This window comes from Mugil cephalus, chromosome 10, assembly GCF_022458985.1.
Source record: "Mugil cephalus isolate CIBA_MC_2020 chromosome 10, CIBA_Mcephalus_1.1, whole genome shotgun sequence".
Lineage (NCBI taxonomy): Eukaryota > Metazoa > Chordata > Actinopteri > Mugiliformes > Mugilidae > Mugil > Mugil cephalus.
Genome location: NC_061779.1, coordinates 6,119,230 through 6,139,348, shown reverse-complemented (window position 1 = coordinate 6,139,348; position 20,119 = coordinate 6,119,230). Strand labels below are relative to the sequence as shown.

Sequence of the window (20,119 nt, the reverse complement as noted above, 5' to 3'; positions counted from 1 at the left end):
TGAAACAGATTGAAACGCAATGGCAACTGCCCCAACGGCACGGCAGCAACAACTTTTATCCTGTTTGTAATGACACGGAGACAGCGACGCCGCTGAAGGAAACTACTTTCTAATGTGAGAACTACAAGTCGAACAATTCCGCCAGCCCGAAAATGTCCCAGGGATGTACCGTTTCTGTGGAAGAAATCCAGTCTTGGTGGGAAGTCCCCGCCATAGCCCACTTCTGCTCGCTGTTCAGGACAGCGTTCAACCTTCCCGACTTTGAAATAGAGGTAAGATACACTTGTGGACTCTTTCTGTAACATGAACGTCTTTCATTGCGGAAATGAAAAGTTGTTTGTGTCAGCTTTTTTGTCTGCGTGCTCCGTTTAGCTGCTCGGTTAACCAGCTTAACGCACTTCTCTGAACTTCTCTTACGTTAACGTTACCAAGGCAATCCTGTTAGGCGAGGCTAAAAGCTACCGTCCGTGGATAGTTGCTCTTCCTCAAATTAAAAAAAGAAACATATACCCCGAGCAACATAAGCCGAATTAAACATTTATAATACAGTTTTATGGTCCGGTGGTCATATAAGGTTTTTACTGCATCCGAGGTTACTCTAGATGTTGCTGGGTAACTTTACTTGGGAGGTCATTTTAAACCATGTGCCCCCTCGTTTGTTTTCATTTGACCAGAGAGAAGCTTATGTTCATATTGAAATTTTGCTTTATTTCTAGCTGTTTAAATAAGTTAAAAAATTAATTGAAATTGTGCCGGGAGAAGTGGCAAACTAACCCAAACATTTAAGCGGTAACCTTATTTATTATACATTTTATTTTTATTTTATTTAGATAGAAGGCACTCACTAACTTGAGTTGTTGTCCTAACTGCGTGCGCTTTTTTGTGTCTTTTTTTCTTTCTTCTTCTTCTTCTTCTTCTTCTGTCAGATAAAGTTAAGTTCATGGCGTGAGGTTTTGAGTTTATTGTCTTGCAAGCCATCTGGCTCGGGTAGCCATAGGGACGCAGATGCTGTTCAGGCATTGTTTGCTCGCCCATTTTGTCCCATTTTGTTGTGGGAAGCGAGGGTTTAAACGCTTCTTTACGGTATCGCTTGAATATAGCGAGCTGCTAAAGTCGGCCAGTCGATTCGCCTAATCTCTGCCCTGTCACACAATTAATTAAATATACTCCACTGCTGTTAGATTATTGAACTTTTATCATTCCTTTCGACCCCCCACTCCCTCCCTCCCTGTCGTTTCTTTGAAGAGTGCTGAAGAGTGATCTAAGGCAAAACGTGCATCTATGCGCGGTTTACACCAGAGTAAATGGAGATGGTTTGGGGTCTGTCGAGGAATGATTGCACTTAAAAGAAATTGGTGAGGTCAACATCACGCATCAACAGTCTCCCATCACTCAGTCATCCCCACCCCCTTCGGGGGAGAGAAACGCGAAAGGCTTCGGCTTTGTTGTTAAACGAAGTGCGAGCCAGATGGGGGGGATCGCATTGCGCCTAGTTTACATGAAAGTTGAGGGGTGGTGTTGTGCTGCTGTTGTTGTTCTCCGTAAATTTTTGGGTTTGGATTTACGCGCGCACTCTTGATTGTTTGAGCGTATTTATTTTTTACAAATGAGTATTTAGACTAAACACCATGGTTTTCAGACGCTCAGTCCAACACGAGGGTCTTGCTGCTGTAACCCCTGTGTGAATGATGCATCCTCCTTTAGCCGCATCACTGAGCAGATCGCATGTGTGTGGCTACACCCCTCAAACTGGATTTCAAGGGAAGATTGAGATTGATATAGTTGTCTTATACTTTGACATCTTAATCGGACACAAGAGTATTGAAGGTCGTCTTGTCTCTTAATATAATTGCCTGCTATTTTTATTTTTTTTTATTTTTATTTCTAACAGTAGCTAGATATTAGTTGAAGGTAGTTGCGCAGTTGAAGATTACTACTTCCAGTGAAATCAGGGGCTTTCAACAGAAGGCTTTTAGGTGACACAGCTGGGAGTAAAACGTGTGGTTTACTGAGTTCCTCTCATCCTGTTGCATATATGTGGTCTGAACCCGGTTCAAATGAATCTTGTCAGTTCTCTATTCAGTCTACTTTAACAGCGTCATTACAAAAGCTAGATCCTCTTTCTTCTCTCTGTGTCATGTCCACATAGGCAGAAAAATGTCCGGTGTGGATCGAAACAGATGCAGATTTCACCTAGTTGCAAACCATAGATGTTCGTGTTCGTTTTAGCTTCCTGGTTTAGCTCTTTAGCCAATGGTTTGGATATTAATTGTCAAACTGTTTTGTGAATGAAGTGAGTATGTAGTTGTCTGAAACTATAGCATACTCTCAGGTGTATGTGGTAAATTGTTTTTAACCAGCTCCGTTTCTACTTCTAATGGAGAATTTCTATGTCAAATACACAGTGTCATAGTTATATACAAAACATGACTCATTAAAAGTAAATATGTTTTTCTTCCACAAATAAATGTAATTTTTAGGTTGTCTCTTCATCTTAAAGTATTCTCCCACTTGAGCTCAGTGGCATTTAGTAGTTTTGTCCAAGTTTTGGCAATATATCAAAAATTCAGCTGTTTTTAGATACTCATCGCAACAACACACAAACATTCGTCTTGTCAGCAATCGTGCAGTGTTCTTGGAGCTCTGCTTTTACTAATTTTACTACTTACTACTGTTTGGTGTGTAAAGGAGGAATTTTTGGCATATGCCAGGATCAAATAATCTTTCTTTTAGATTGCAGAAATTGGGATTAACACACTACACAATAATCACTGCATTTATGACCGATTATAATAAGGAATAAGGCTCGCCACTGCACTTACTACAGATTATGATAAGGAATAAGGCTCATCACTGCACTTACATTAGATTATAATAGGGAATAAGTTCCGCATCGGCTTGATACTCTGCCCTGGTTTGTGTTGCCGCAAACACAAATATACAGACTTCTGGACATTTCGATCCAATATGTTTACTTTCGGAGGACTTTGTGTTGTAGAAATAAGAGGAACCTGACTAGCAGACGTGTTTGTTTTGCTTAATGCCACATAGCAGCAACAACAAGACAAGCTAGCCCAGTGTGTGAGAGGGTGTTGTGATTTCACTCTGTGCTGTTATTTACTTTTCCGTCCTCGTTGAACAAAAATGACCGTCAGTCTTTGGGTGATTTCTGTGGCCCACCTGCATGTGACGGTCTTCATGCATTTCCTTGTTAAACATCTATTCTGGGTTTGCCCTCTGGTGTCAGCTGTGCAAGATGAGTAAAAAGGGCGTGGGGAAGCATACCTCAAAAGGATTATTCACAAAGCTCTTGAGTGAGTTAACTGGTTTGTCGGTGCTTGTTTAATTGCACTAAAACTTTAATAATCTGAGTTTTTATTTTTTTTTATAGATTACGGAACACATTACACACACATCTTGTCTTTTAACAGGGATCTAAGTCTTCAATATATTTCCATACATGTCACTGATGAACCACTGAAAGGTTTCAGCTCCACCTTTCTGTCTGTCCATGTACTTTCCCTTTCTTTTGATCTGTCTATACCTCCTCTTCTGTCAGTCGTTTCCCAAATTCAATTTCAAAAGTCAAATATTGTTCAGAAATGAAAGAGGAAGAAAGAAAGAGGAGTACACTCTTCTGAATAGTTTGCCGATGAAGTGTTTGTGCGTCTGACCTCAGAAAGGTGTGGGTTTCCAGCGCTATCTAGCCTGGTGTCCAGATGGACCGTAAATCCCGCTTTCATAAAACACCTGTTGCTTTTTCTCATAATGGATACTTTTATAATGAATCCCTTGTGATACCGTTACCAGAGCGGATATTGACAAACTCTGTGATCCAGTCCAATGGCGCTGATGTGGCGCTGTTGTGCCAGCTCCTTTCTTTCTACGCTGCTGGTCAGTGATAATGGAGTCAACCCCCAGTCCCCTCAGCTAGCCATACAAAACAGCCCTTTCGCACATTGTCCCTCGGCTGATACACTTCACTGTCGCTGGTTTCCACTTTCCTCGGGCACCAAGCTGGAAAAGCAGCGTGGTTGTGTGTGTGTGTGTGTGTGTGTGTATGAGTGGAAGAGATGGAGAAGGAACGAGAGAGGAGTGAAAGTGGATGAAAGTGTCCTAGAGATGGAGAGCAAGTGAGTGAGGAAGCAAAAGCGCATTAGTATGAGCGAGTGATCTGCAGGAAGGCGGCCCAGGGTCAACATGGCTGTCCCCTTTGCCTGGCTTTTTGTCTCTGTGGCTTATGCTTTGTTTCTTGGCAATGTATCTGTGAAATGATGCCTGAAATCCCACAGCCAACAGACACTGCGGGCTACTGTTGCTCGATCTGTGCCCTTCGTTGCCAGACATAGTCCTTCATGCCAAGGACCCCTGTCCTCGTGTTCTTGTTGGTCTGTGCTCTGCTGGCGGCCTGTTTGGCACATTTACATTCATTTATTCCATATATCTTCATCAGCTGCCTGTCAACGTCTCGCTGAAATAGGTCTCCTCTTTGGCGACTTGGACATGGTTTGTATTTCAGAGCCTTTTAATTTTTGTCAATGTTGTTGGAAAATCAGTCACTGTACTAGGATCTTCTGTGACAGTCGGTTATTAACCTTATTGATAAAAAAAAACAAAAAAAACAACCACACGTGTGTTGGCTGACGAGCTATTAGGTTTTTTTAGTGCTAGTATTAATTAGTATGTTTGTCAGTCTGAAATACCTCTATGAGTGGATGGAAACCTAATGACTACAAGTAGATGGAAAATGTATTTTTTCCCCTTAAGCTGTCTCTAAACAACACTTCGGTCTACATTGTCTACATTATGTTGAATATCGTGGGCTGATGGGGCTTAATTAAGATCATTATAAATGATATAGTTACTGTTCACCATGTCAGCATTGTCATTTTATATTTAAGCATTTAAACTCAAAACCCACACTCTGCCCAAATGGTATGGGCTAGTCTGTTAAGATGCATCTTCTGTATTGTTTAGAGGTTTCAAATTTTCACGATTCTTGTTTAAAAATATAAAATGTTATAATGCAAACACCAGGGTAAGTCACTTCACAGACGACGCCTTTTGAGCGAGGTCTTCTGTCCTGGTGTGGGAAGGATTGTACGTGCGTGCTGCCTGTATCAAACATGCTCTGTATTTATATAACATCGTGGATCGTTTCATTCTGCATTGACTTTGAGCCGTGTCTGCCACTAGAACTTTTACTTGAAACATTCATCCCTAGAATCTTATCTGCTGCTCTTTGTAGTTTGTCTTTTCTGGGTTATCATTGTTTTCTGCGTATCACACTTCTAGGTTTATAATTTTGAATTTAAGTGCTTCCTGAATGTCATGGATATTCATTCTGAGAACGGCATGATCACAAAAACACAGATTAAGAACTACTAATATGAAAAAAGTAAAAATAAATAAGCGTTTCAGATTGTGATAGCTTAGCTCATAAGTTGATCCAGCTTTTAGTGTATCCCTTTATCACCATTTCATCAGTTTAACAACAACTATACTTGGTTTTTGTTGTGAAACCGGTTGAAGTTCTGGACAGTCTCTGTCCCTCGGTATTCCATGAGCTTTTAAAGTCCTCTCACCTCCCAGTGTCAGTCGTGTTTTTCTTAGTAGTAGTATCTTAACTTATGCCCCAACTAGACTACAGCTCATACTTGATTGGCAACTTCATGAGACTTTCTTGTTAGTTTGGTTGTACCGGTTAGAGCGGCGCACAGTTTACACTGTTAACAGTGTTTATACAGTTCAGAGTTGGAGGCATTACATATTTTCTGACGTGACTACTGAACGTCTAATCAGGTTATAAGAAGGTCTGAGGGGGATGTACACTAAGCAGTTGTTCTCTAATGGTTTCTGTATCGTTCATTTATTTTTTTGTTCTTTTCCTTTTGAAAACATCTGCAATCCATCGACATAACGCCCTCTCCCCTTGTGTTTGCCATGACCACGCACTAAGCTCACTGTCTGCCTCTCCCATTATTGTTGCCATCACTTGTGCCCCATACACAGCAGAAGCCCCTGTACCCATCCCCTTTTTCAAGCCCCAGTAGTCTCCCTGTAACTGCGCCCCAGCCCCTGGCATCACCATGACTAAACCCCAGATGGTGGTTCTTTCTTTCCCATCCCCCTGGAGGGTGGAGGCCCTTCGCTCCGACTGGGTGCTGCTACTCCTGCAGCCCTTCTGGGGAGGGGGCTCCTGTTTTCTTTTTTTTTTTTGTAAGCGCCCAGTGTGATTGTAAAAAAAAAGATTTAGTCCTATTAGATCTGGTAAATAAGTGAGAGCAGACTGCCTGCGAGCTCGTCCTTGTTTCTGTTGTCTAGAAAACAAATGGATTAACAGGGGGCAGTAGGATCAAGGCTTAAGTGTTGCTCCATCATGGTCCTGATTCCCACTTCGTATGCATTATATTTGCAGATACCACTCACTAAACATATACCAGCTGGACACTTTTTGATGTCGCGATCAAAGATGGTTATGAGAAAGACGTGTGATGGGTCTTTTTTGTGTTTTTGTTGTAGCATCTGTGCATTCCTCCACAGAGATCAATAGCTGGCGACCGAAATCACTGATGATTTTTTACCTTCAACGCTGGGCTCATTTACCTCCTTTGTCAATTCCAGGGAGGAGCCTGGAGCCACACATCAACAATGACCCATTCTCATCCCACATCTACACTGTTCGGTCATCCCTCGCATCCCTTTTCCCTTTTCTTTCCTTCTGACCCACCCACCGACTCATCCCCAGCTCAGACTGTCTTATAGCCCCCTCAGACACAAACCTCTGACACCCTCCAAATCAAGCCATACATAACGCCATCTGAACTTTGTCACGTTCTGTGAGGACTGCTCAGAGATCAAGAACTCCTTTTTGCATGTCTTTTTTTTAATACCCTCCCTTGCATGCACTTTGAGGGAGGGTGTGTTTGCAGGAGGCTGCAGCCCCTCCCCCCCAGTCATGATTGACAAGTGAGAGCAGCAGTACATGCATCAGATAGTTTCACATGGGGAGTGTGCGCACAGAGGGGGAGGTAGAGGGGCACATGCACTGTTTTTTTTTTTTTTTCTTTTCTGCCAGTCCCATTGTTGCAGCTCCCCATGATTCCCTCTCTCTGTCTCCAGTCTGCGACGACATCCCTTCAGGTTTCTGACGCTGCGTCTTTGCGGCAATGTTGTGAAGCAGAGATGGGAAGTGTAAGGGGAAACCGAGTGATGAGAACTTCGCTGAATTCAGCCCTGGTTGACAAAACTGGAGTGGTTAATGTGTTTAGCTTCCCCATTGACAGTTTCTGTTTCTGTCTTGTTTCGTTTTTGTTTTTTTTTTTTTGTTCAGGGGGAGGAGGTAATAAAAAGTCAATTTATTCAGGAACTCTCTACTTCTTGTTCCTATTGAAACAAGGGAAAAGAAAGAAAACATTGCGGAGACACATGCTAAAATATAGGTTTCTGGTTTACATATTTACCCGTTTTATATTAAACATATATAAAAAAGAAAGTGTTCTCGATTAATGTAGAGCTTAACTAGAGCAAATTTATGTTGGTTGTTGGTTATTACTCACCTCTTGATCTAAGGTTTATGAACATTTATGTAACATCCCTTGGTTAAAAAAAAAAATGCTGCAGATTGTGTTGGTTTGAGCACGTTACTTCAGTTTCTAGTGATATGATGACATGCAATCTCGAAAATCTGCATTAGCACAGTTGCGGTTATCCTATTTTCTTCTCAGCATTTGTGCAGCAGAACCTGGGACTGGTACAACCTTTTCTTCCAGACGGCCCTGTTTTATTTTGTGTGTGTGTTTTGTTTTTCTGCTGGTGGCCTCTGAATTGGCACCCCTGTTGCATCAACAGAGTGATTGTGGGGCTGGGTTATCTCATGCAGGGCCTAATGTCAGTGTGTACCATGGGAGCCGTTGCACTTGTGTGTGGAGGTGTCAGGGCCATGACACACCGACTGACTTCAAAGAACCAGAGCTAACAAGGCCCCGTGCTCTGTCACCTCACATCTTCTTTTATATGTGGCATTTAAATGTAGTCCAGAGTCTACAATTGCCATTTGGCTTCAGAGTTGCTCTCATTACACTGATAATGATACGTGTAGCAGTTAAATTACTTTAGTGGTATCCCTTGCTCAACATGACCACACCGGTGTGAGACAGTTTTATCCCTCAGAGTTTGCAGACGATATTTTTATCCATTTTGTGTGTATGTGCACGTATATGTGGGTCCGATGGGGTCTCAGCTGAAGCAGGAAGCTTTATATGAGGAAGTTGATGATGTGGTTTCCTCAAAGCTGCCAGTGGAAGAATGAGAAGCGCTGCTGCGCTGGGTGGCCTCCCCATCTCCTGTGCTTAATGATCCTCTCCCACACAGTCAGCGGGCGAGTCCAAGGCAAAGGGTCTCCATCTGTCTGGAGAGAGCACGGCTCAGGAAAGATCAGCCCATCGTCCATCTCTTGCCTCCCCCGCAGCCTCTCCTCCAGGGCGGCCCAACCACCTGTTCCACCTGGCCCTGACACTGACACTGTCATAAAACTCAACCGAAATTTTAAACTGACCTCGAAGTTGTGTAGCGTTATAGGCTATATTTAGTGTTTGTCACTGTCCCCACATTGTGGTTCGGCTCCTGTAGAACAGCCTCTAGGGTTTTTTTGTCTGTTCACGTATTTTCATGAGCAAACTCGGTCCTTTCCTGGAGGCTGCGATTATTTGAATGCATCAGGATGGTGTGGTGGGACAGTAGGTGTGGAAGATTTGACTTTCACTGGCTGAGAAGAGAAGTTCTTATTTTGATGTGTCTTCAGATGCATCTGGCAACAACTCAGAAATGTTGATGTTTTCCTCTGATCAGATCAACCGTACATCCTGAGGATGCGAGGGCGTTTTCCTGTGGTGTTACAACTGTGTGTGCGTGTTTGTCATGTGGCAGGAGGTGGTTACGTTGTGGGGGTGGAGGGTGTTGTCAGATGATTGCTCCTGGAGGACCCATGTGTGAGCTGAAAGTGGGAGGGGGTGGGGTCGGAAGAAATAAAGAAAGAAGCGAAGGAGTGGAAGAGAGGAGCCTTTACACAACAAACAGACATCCCTTCCCCCCTCTAGCTAGCCATGCACACGTCCTCCAACTGTTGGTGATATAGACCCCGGAGGAGCTGTTAACGGCAGTGGCATGGAAAGTGCTGTGTGAGGCTAACCCCCCTGATACTACAGACTCTGTGGATGTGCTACAACCTTGGGGCTGCTGCTACAAATGCTGCCGTACTTCTTATCACAACCCTGTCTCTTGCCGTCTCTCTCTCTCTCCACATTTTATCTTATTTTTTCTCTCTTGCAGATATGTTTTCGAAACATGATGCACTCATTAGTATCCACTGAGAAAAGTGCACATTTCACTTTTATAGGCAACTGCAGATGCTCTTCCTTCCATTGAAGTCACAGAAAAGTGTCCTCCTTTCATTTGATACATGTCTCATAACGTTTACCGTCTTGGTTCCAAAATATTAAATGGCGATATACTGGGCATTGTCTGTGTAGCATCGCTGGAACGCTTTCATACAGCAGATGTGCCCATAATGTGGGTTTATAGAAACCACAGTCAACTCATGTCCCTTACGAGACGGCTGCGCCTTGTTAATCTCTGGTCGTCACCTTTAGCATTGACTCAAGTCTGCAGTGTATCTCACTATACATTTCACTGCTTAACTATGAAACCTTATGGAATTACTTTGGATCACTACTAAGTAAAAAAAAAAAAAAAAAAAAAAACTTTTGTCTTTGCTTTTTTTTTTGTCTGTACATGTCCTGCGTATCTTGCATGTTGTATGTTTTCTGTTTTTCTTTCTGTTACAGTCTTTTTTTTCCCTCTATTCAGCACATGCTACGGTGTCTGCCCCAATTAAGCTGGTTTTATACTTCTGCAACGGATCTGAGCAGAGACTATGTCACAGCTTACACAAGTCTGTGTGTACTGTACTTCAAACAGGGGCAGCTTGAATGGAACGGCTAATACATGCTGATCATAAAACATTGCGATGCATAAAAGAGAGCAGATGGTGTGTGCGAGGTGTGGAAACGGTGGCTGACATCATGACGTTTTGAAAAATTGTTGATAATTTTGGGAGCTTTTGGCAGTTGAACCACTTTACAAGGCAAACTGAAGAAGAAGATGAATTGTTTGTTTGACCTTCAGTCATCTATAATCACATTGCAGTGCCACTATCAATTTACTTCATCCTCCGCGCTACGTTTGATTGTGTTGGCAATAATACCAGCTTGATGTAACTCGAGTGCCAGAACGAAACAAAGAAAACGCCTTTTCACGTTTGTCTGCATGTGGTTGCCCTAAAATCTTGGACAACCACACCAGACAACCATACCATTAGTGCGTTGCATCGAAATATCTGGACAGTAGCTTTTTATATCTGCAGCTGGGTTTTAACAGCACTTTACTGACGAGGTGAGGGTCATGTGAGGGGAGACGCACAAAATGATGGTGGTAGGAGCAGTTGGAGGAACATAGGGGTGAGTTTTTTCGAGAAAAGTTTTTGTTGATATAGACATGAACAGCACGGGTGAGGGCCTCAGCTGTAACAGTGGTGTGGTTGTGAAGTTAAATAATACTGTGAATACAAGATGCAGTACAATCTGCTAACTTTACTGGTGAATCTCTTAACTTTACAGCTTTGTAAGAAAAGGCAAATTTAGAGAACTGTGGTGAGCCATGTGGTCAGCCATGAAACTAGTGTCTGCGTAGGTGTGCGTAAATTAACAAAGAAGCGTAAACTGCAGGAAAGACAAAAATACACCACAGTCACAGTTTGCTTTCATATAGTTTGCGCAAATATGATTTGTGGTTTCTTTTTAGCATTCGTGTGGACAGCTTCTTCGACACAGTTATGTCATCGGCCCTCTATCCCCCAACGTCTCATAACAACAACAACATCAGTGGCGGACTACAGGCTTGTGGCGGTGCTGCATCAGATATTGACGCTTGTTGGGTGGCTGGGGCAATATATACTGTTACTATGCCAGTACGATGAGCTAAAAATCATTGGACTGTAATCCGGACTGTATGTCTTCATAAGCCTGGGATATGTACTACAGCGCAGTTTTGCAATGGATCCATCTTTATGGAGAAATTCTCGAAACCATGCCAAGGAGGCAAAAAAAATAAAAAAGTTTGTTTTGGTACATGTGGACGTGGCCTCAGTCTCTTCAAGTTGTGTCGATATCAGTAGATTGCGGTTTGTTTTCCCACCTTACCAGTAAATGTTATGAAGAGAATCGGTGCCAGTTTCACTCCACTATCAAGAAGCCAGCAACTGGCCAGAGTGGCGACAGTGTGTGGAGAGAGAAGAAAGATAAGGAAGATGGAGAAAGGAAAGGACTGGGGTGGAGAGTGGAGTATGGGTGTTGTCAGGGGAATAATAGAATGCCTCAGAGGCCCTCGCAGACTCTGGGCAGCGGGGCAGGGGGAGGAAAATGGTGTGGAAGAGAGGAATAAGAGGTTAAGCCAGCGAGAGAAGCAAAGGGAGAGAAACAGCAGGGGAGTCTGGTGAGAGAAGTGGCAAATACCTTCGGGCTGAATTGCTGATTGCACGCAAGGCCTACAGAAGGACTGAGGTGATGACACACCTTTTGACTAAGCCTTGACTCACCCACCAATCTTTGTTCCTGTATGTGGAGTGAATTGCCTGCTTTGTTAACAGCCCTAGCTTAGTGATAAATCTGACAATTTAGCTCTATGATTTATACTCTTTATAGCACGTATCCATGTCCCTTATCTCCGAGTCCCATTGATCATTGATGTAATGCATCCAAAGTACTGCGCCGTGATTATTCTGTCGAGACTTGTGTATGAATGTTAAACGGCAAAAGCTTGTTTTCTCTCTACTGCATCCATGCGCTGTGTTTCGTTTGACTGCTGCTTATTGAGGGCAAAGGTTTGGAGATTTCCAGCTGCAGTGCAGGGTCCCTTGCAGATTTGCAGACCTTTGTTAGCACCAGGGGGATTGGCTGGCAGAAGAAAGGGCACACACACCACATTAATTCCCTTTTGCCATCCGAGATGCCGTGTGGCACTTCAAAGTTGGGGAAGGGTGGTGTTAATCCAGGGGCCAGCAGCAAGCCCTCCACTCCGCTCTCCTGTACTCGACCCTCCACTCGTTTCCCAGCCGTGGCCCCCAGGTTCTTCGAAGTGTGATCAAAGTGCAGATTGTCTCTGATGGATGGGCTCTCTCTGGCCCAGAGGCTGCCCGACAGGGGACCTGGGAGTGGAAGAGAGCATGACACAGGATCTTTCATGCGCTTGTAGACAGAGATACACACACAAGCCTTTATTCCTGATCTGATCTGGGCTTTTGGCGACGACAGACATCTGCAGCTGTACAACAAACATCCATGAACAAACTGTGACTCATGTTCAAGCTTGAGCAACTGTTTAAGCCTTTTAGTCAGACTCTGTGTTGTTCAGTCTGTCTTTCTTGTCTAGGCTGGACATACACTACATAGCATCACACTTCAAGCAGGTATGCCATCCCATTTTTCATGATTTCCGGGAAAGCTGTGCAATACCTTTGTCCTTTAAAAGCATTCTTGTTCACATTAGTGTGAAAGTTAGCACGACTCTACCCTCCTCGCTTTCCAGGACGTGTCTGTCATGGTCATTGTTGGCACTGTAGTGGGAGCTATAGAAGCAGGCGATTTGTCAAACTTGTCACCAGTGAACAAACTATAGTGTAGCAGTAGTCTGAATGTAATTCTGTGCTACCACCCAGGCTTCACATGAATCTCTTTCAATGAATGTGTAAAGAGTTAGCATTTCAAATAGGGTGTAATACAATACCTCAAGACTTCAGAAGTGCGATTTGTTGTTTTTTCCCCTGGCAATCACTATAAAACCTCACCAACTCGTTTTTAAGCATGTTTTTTTTTAATTCATAAAATTCATTACAATCATACGTCATAATGAGCATTTTATTCAGTATATTTTTGAATTGACTTGCGTGTGCGAGTGAACTTAATGAATTGCTCCTTTCTGTCAGGAGACTTGATTGATTTTTATCTGCTGTCATCAAACTCGCTCTCCCGGTATCTTTCCACAGAAGCCTGAGTCAGAGGCAAGAGCGAGCCGTCTTTCGTTTTTCCTTTATGCTCCTTTTCTTTTCTAACCTCGAGCAGAAATATTTATCTTGTTTTTCAACTTCTTTCTCAACCTCCTCCTTGGTGCTCCCCTCCTCCCCTCTCTGTTTTGCATCGTGCTGACTTGTTGTGCCCCTGGCTTCCGTCATCCTCCGTGGCCGGGAGGTGTGTACGCTGACCTTTGGTGACCCGAGCTCAACCAGGATCCTCCAGAGAGAGGGTTAGGGTTAGAGTAAGAAGAGATGAGTGAGCTCACAATAATTAGACATGCCTCCATGTCATGAGATAATTTTTGCTCCAATTTTCGTCTTGATGCCGCAAGGACAGCGCGGTAATACTCGCGAATGAGAGAGAGCATCTGTGGGTCTGTCATCAGGAGGGGTGAGAGGGTGGTCAGCTCCAACCCTACCTGGCTTTCTGCTAAAGAGGGGTTGAACTTAAATGGCTGAAGGAATACTTTGCATTTGTATTTCTGCCCTCCTATTTGACTCCAGGCCCTTTGGGGATCACCGGGGAGAGCCGTGCACGCCGACGAGTCGCGTCTTGGTTGGTCAGTAGAGGAGAGGAGGGGGGCACGGCTGTGTTGCGGCTCTCCACCCCTGCTGCCTGCCATCTTTCCTTGGTGCTTTTCAGGTCCTTTTTTTGAGTTTGCTCTGCCAGTTACTGCCGCTTCATAAAACCTCAATGGCTGAAACACAATGCCAGGCAGGAGAGGGGTCATGGCTGAACTTGAACCACAGCTACAGCCCAACAACCACTGGCCAACCAAGACGCCCTAATGAGACCAGTCACAAATTCCTATTATCCCTCCCACTGTCTACCTCTGCCAGCTTACCTTTCACTGATACCAATGCTTGCAAACATGTATACTGAGAGCTCACGGATACAATGAAGCTTACATAGATCCTTTTCTTATGTAATGACTAACAGCTGAATGTTAGACTAAAACTCTTGTTTTGCCCACAATGCCTTTGTCTTTTTGATAGAGTTGTACTTTGAAACATAGAAACACATTATACCTCTAACCTGTGTATAGATATTCCTTGTGTTCTATGTAGACCTGTCTACGGTTTCCTTCATTGGTGCATTAACTCTTTTTTCCCTTTGTTTGGTCCAGGAGCTGGAGAAAGCCCTGTCGGAACAGGACTTGGACTTCCTCGGGGACCTCGTTGCGTGTCTGTTGCAGGGATGCTATCAGCGCACCGACATCACGTAAGTATAAAATATAAAGTTGATGATGCAGAGGTGTAGTGCTGTGAGTTTTGAGGTCTGTCTATTTGCCCATGGCCCATTAATCTCAATCTCAAAAGTTAAAAGAAGTTTGTTGTTAAGTTAATGTTGGTATTCTCATTTGGATCAGGTTTAAGATTTTTGTATCTGTGAGCTGAAAATCATTGTAATATTTTTGATAAGATACTATTATACTTCTCCTAATACCCTGGAAAAGTATTTGTATTTGTTTTGCATTTAACTAAGCCACTAAGTCTTAACTTTAAACCCAACCCTAGTCTCTCACACGCATTGAATTCTCGTTGAGGCTGAATTTAAACTAAACTGCTTTTACATAGTTTCTCCTCCAACATACATTTTCACACTGAATGCTCACCTCGGTTATAGAACAAATGAAAATATTTTTTTCCAATGTCCTCGGTGATTCAGAAGAAGAATTCATTTCTAATATTTTGAGTTCAAACACAATTAGAAGGAGAGGGGGTAAGATTAGAAAACAAGACTGGAACAAGGTTAAGATTGGCCTTGAGTTAACTATATGTGGAGTGGAAGCATCTTATACAGTCAATGAAACATCAGAGGCACAGTGGAACAGAATAAATTAACTTTTTATAAGAATTTGTAGCAGTGAAGCTAAGCCCAGTATTTCCACCTACTTGACATTAGTCACAGAACCCAGGGGCTTCCATAGGAACTCTGAGTCACCTTCACATTAACCCACTGAGGAGCCCATGCGGTGAGTTAAGTTATTGAAATGCGGTGTGTTGAAAGCATCCTCTATTGCTGCTGTGAAATATGAAAGCTGCGCAGCCACTGAAACTCGTCTCCCACGTGAGCAAGGCGATGGGAGAAAGTGAGTGTGTAGCAGAGGTTGTTATTCAAACCCACAGATGTGCTCAGTTTCTCTCGGGGCTTCCCCCTCTCGCTACACCAGCTAATCCAGGCGGTCATTAGCAAGTAGCATAGTGGTACCGTGAGCTGATAAGCACAGAGGCAGGAACGATCCAGTTTTTCCACCCAGGCGGCCCGTAACAGGAGGGCAAGTCTGCTTTATTGGACTGGACAGGCGCTGGCATCCTGGGGGCGGCTGCTCAGCGCTGGCCTTTCACAGAGCTGCCCTTTTCATCCGCACGCGTTAAACGCTCTGCCGGAGCGGGGGACAGGAGGGAGGGAGGATGTTGGAGGAAAACGAGGGACAGAAAGCAGGAGAGGGATGGGTGGTAGCGAGGAGGGGCAGGGGAAGCCTGCAGCTGTGTGAAAAGTGCACACTGCTCTTTCAAGATAAGCTACTTTTTTTTTTTTTTTTTTTTTTTTTTTTCTCCTGGCCCTCTTTTTCTGTGCTGTTACATAGATGCTCACCCCTGCCCCTGGCCCTTGTTCTGTTCATCTGAGTTGGAACTGAAAGGTACAGATTAATCGGGTAGACCTGAACCGGAACCAGCGTTTATTTACCAGCTCAACTCATAGTAGAGACCCAACACCGGTTCAAAGAAAATACTCCTTTTTTTTTGTTATCCACCCCCACCTCCTCTGTCTTTCCAGGCGCTATGATTGAACTTGGTTTCCTGAGCTATGTACTACAACAGAATGCTAGTGTATATGGAAACCGATTGTGTGGGCTTTACATTGTCACATAGCCTTTGCAGTTGAATTCATTCATTCTGACAGATTCCAGTGGACCAAAGAAACCATGTGTCTCCATTGTATCGTTTGTTAAAATAAAGCTTGTAGATAATACGTAGCAATGAAAAAGTAAAAAAAAACTCTTATAAATTCATCAAAACCAAAATAGTCTTACTTAACTTTACCAAGAATTGAGTACTTTCAGGTGTGGTGAATCTGTGGCCATCCTGCATCAGTGTGCGCTGTGGTTCTGAAAATAAATAAACCGAATTGTGAGATAGATATAGACAATGACGGTGATTGTATTTGTACCTTTCAGTCCCCGAGCATTTAGCAGTTACCTGGACGACATCATAAGCTACCGCTGGGAACTGGAAGAGGGGAAGCCAAACCCACTTCGAGAGGGGTCCTTTGAGAGTCTCCCGCCTCGCACTCAGGTGGAACTGCTGCACCGGCTCTGTGACTACCGCCTGGATGCTGCCGATGTCTTTGACCTGCTTAAGGTAGGCTACTTATGGAAAGCAGGAGCTGAAAGTATTTGGAAATATAAATGATCATACATGCTGGTTTGTTCAAAATTGGTTTAAACATTTTATTCAGTGTTGAGTGCTTGTTTTTCTTCATCAAAATCAAAACCTATCAGTTTCCAGTAATTGTATATTGTGTAAGGCTTTTACATACCAAGAATCTTTTTTTTTTTCTTGGTGTGTCTTAGTCCTAGTGGTGCCCTTGTTGCTGTCTTGTATGTTGAATTGATCTTACTGAACCAGTGCATGGAAATGGAAGTGACAAACGTAAACAAAACCGACCAAAGTTCAGAGGATGCACACAACGCTTTTGTTGTTAAACATTTCCATCTCATTTGAACATTCAAATACATTTTCACACCCATGTCATAATCTAAATGATGGTGGTCAGTATGATTCAGGAGAAGCCAGCTCATCCACTTTTCATAGTTTCTTAGCCTCCCAGCTAATAGTAACTCTACACTCTACACAAACATGAGGTGAAGTCACACAGTGCGTTTACATAGACATGAAAAAAAAGTAATTATTGCCTTAATCTGACTTTAACTGGACAACTTATGCGAATGAAAGCGCGTCACTTCGACTAATATCAGAGTTCTCCTTATCTGACCAAGACACCCAGATAATGCGATTGGAAATCGTTTTTCTCCGGCATGTATACGCCTTAATATGCGCATACTCCACAACCGCTGCGCTAGTGTATGACCCCAAAACAAAAACATCCAAGAAAACAAGGTGGTAAACAGTGGCAGTAGAAGAACCAGGGATAGGGATAGCGCCATCTTATCTGCACGATAGTTAGTGTGCACATTACATACGAGATAGAAACGCTGTTTTTTTACCCATCTTTTTGTTGTTTGAAATCCTGGTCTGTGACATGAACTACTCCAGTTGTTTGTTATATGATGTAATAGGTCAACTGGAAAGGGGGCCGCATTAACCCGCTGAAAAGACGCATATCGCCACCTAGTGTGCAGGAGGAGGACATGTTCCTGTCAGTTATTCTATTTTCTACGTTCCATGTAAATTTGGACAAGGACTGTATTCAGAAAGTCGAATATTAAGCATAGCTTGATTAAGCTCTGCATGTGAACGTACTGACTGACTGCCGGTAGTTCTTTGGTGTGTCCCTATGTTACGGGTCTTCACAAACACCAGTGAATCTAGATTATATAATGTTACCATCTTAATTAATTAATACTGTGGGTACTTACATAAACTAACCATTAACAATAACTAGTTAAAGCTCCCTGCTGTTCTTTGTCCTCTAATATATCATGGCCTGAATGCACATAGTAAAATATTTAATTCATCATTTCTGTGCGTGATTCACAGCCATGTATGTCAAAAGGACTGAATGACATCATCCGCTAATGACTGATGATTTAGGAAATGTTATGTCCCCACTCCCATCTCCTTCAGGGGTTGGATGCAGACAGCCTGAGGGTTGAACCCCTGGGGCAAGATGGAAACGGAGCCCTCTACTGGTACTTTTATGGCACTCGTATGTACAAAGAAGAGCCAGTCAAGAGGAAGACAGAGAAGCTCGGGTAAATACCATCCACCACTGCTGTGAATCTTCTTTTTCTCTCCCATAGACCCCAGGTGAACGTCTCTAGTAAGGTTTTCTGTGGTTTACTGGTGCATGTGGTAAGGGGTGTAATTGCAGCAGTAGCTTGTCACTTGTTTACAGGCCTGTTAAGGGTTAATTATAGAGGTTTTCCATTGCTAATTACCCCCGTTAAAAGGCTGTAATTTTAAAAAGGCCTTTAATTCTTTCTGCTGTTTTTCCAACAGTGAAACAACTGAACTAACATTACCGGAAAAAAAGAAGAGGGGGAGACCACCAAAGAAGAGGAGGTTGGACGACCCTCAGCTAAGGTTAAAAAAAAAAAAAAAAAAAAAGTTATTTGTTGTCAGTACCAACGGGTTAATGCAGCAGAGTAATAGCTGTGCATGTGGAGTTGTGCATATGCTGCACAGATGTAATGGTGATGCCCAAAAAGAAAACACGCGTCGCACAGTCACATAAGCGGCCGTGTCTGTTTTCCATGTGGAGTGCAAAGCTTGTACATTTATGTACTGAACCAGAAAAGCTATATAATTAGTCAAACCTGCAAGGCTCTTGAAAATGTTACGTGATCAAAGGATCATCAGGATTATTCTGGATCTAAATTGTAATGGATTGTTAATTAACTATTTCTTGGGTAACACATGTTTGGGTAGAACATACTTAAAATAAAGTGTCAATTAGTTATGTTAGAATAAGTTAGAATAATTGAATTTATTAATATCTTTCTTTCAGTGATGCGGATAGTGAAGACATGACAGACGCGAAAGAAGACGATGGACCAGTGGAGCTTCCCCCAAGCACAGGTAAAGGGAATATAAGCATTTTAATTTCCATTTTGTCTGAATGAAAGAATTTGTGTATTGTCTTTTTAAGTTTTCACTTCCTTAATTGTCTCCACAAATTTTCCTCCCAATCAATAATCCAATATCCCTCGTCTTTGCCTCCACCAGGCCATAAGCGTGGCGCTTGGTCCCTCGTGTGTGATACAGAGGAAGAATGGGTCAGTCTGGCAGAAAGCATCAAGGACAAAACCTCCCCACAGGATCGCCACCTCTACCGTGTCATCAGCCAGAACTTCCTGCCTGAGATCAGCAGCATGATTGAGCACAAGGTCAGACGCCAAAGAGACTCTGCCATTAGTCTCTATTACAGCAGCTCTTAATGGCTTCTGTGTGTCCTCTATCTTTTATCTTTAGATTCTGTGATATGAGAGTAATATTTTGCCTCTTTGTGATTTTGTGAGACAGAACTTATTTGATTATAATTTTCCATGTGTAGCAGGGCCTCATGACAAAACGCCAGCTTATAAATAGAAAGCCGAAATGTCAAATTCGTTAACATCTTAAGAAGAAAATTCCATTTGATTCTTGGAAATCTGGCTCTTAAATTAGAGCAATATCTGATGATAGCTCATCAACCACTGGTGTCCTCTTGTCTCTAATCAGACTCTGGCACAGATCACTGTGTTTCTTCTATCTATAGTAGTTTCTTGAAGCCTGAGCTTGCTCTTAATCTGTACGCCAGCTTGGTAATCAAGTTAGCATCAATCTTTTTTTTAAGCCAGCTTGGTTATACCTTGGGTCACGTCGATTTGAGCATCATAAATACGAAATCATTCATTCTCTCCCCAGCTCCTAATTCTATTAATTTTAGTCGCTGATTGCTATAGCAAGTCAAACACGTAGTAGATCGAGCGCTGTCTTCTCCTGTGGTATATAACCAGGACTCACTGTTGCTATAGAAACCTTCTAAGCCTTCTTCCATCATCGTCAGCAGTGAATCCTGCTGGCAGTTTGATGCCGGCAGAGGGATCACTCACTACTTTCAAATAGTACTCGTCCTTCATCAGCTGTACACTCAGCTGGACTACTCTCATGTGCACAATTTACATGGCTTTCAAAAGGCCTCTGCATCTAAAGGTTCTGTCAGTGCATAATGTTGATGGAGGTGACAGCACTTTACACTTGAAGAGATGTCAACTGTTGCCTTTACATGGTCTCCATCAAACGTGAACACGGTGTGGAAAAGCT

At 43.0% G+C, this 20,119-nt stretch overlaps 1 protein-coding gene across 1 annotated transcript in view; it reads left to right on the top strand.

Moving 5' to 3' along the window:
- Nucleotides 1–20,119, top strand: part of LOC125014834 (cat eye syndrome critical region protein 2) — a 32,489-nt gene continuing 12,370 nt past the window's right edge. The window contains exons 1-7 of the mRNA XM_047596281.1: nucleotides 1–272; nucleotides 14,254–14,348; nucleotides 16,309–16,492; nucleotides 17,939–18,066; nucleotides 18,314–18,397; nucleotides 18,822–18,892; nucleotides 19,040–19,200. Coding sequence (XP_047452237.1) covers nucleotides 153–272; nucleotides 14,254–14,348; nucleotides 16,309–16,492; nucleotides 17,939–18,066; nucleotides 18,314–18,397; nucleotides 18,822–18,892; nucleotides 19,040–19,200 — 843 coding nt within the window. The 5' untranslated portion in view covers nucleotides 1–152. The remainder of the gene's footprint in view (nucleotides 273–14,253; nucleotides 14,349–16,308; nucleotides 16,493–17,938; nucleotides 18,067–18,313; nucleotides 18,398–18,821; nucleotides 18,893–19,039; nucleotides 19,201–20,119) is intronic.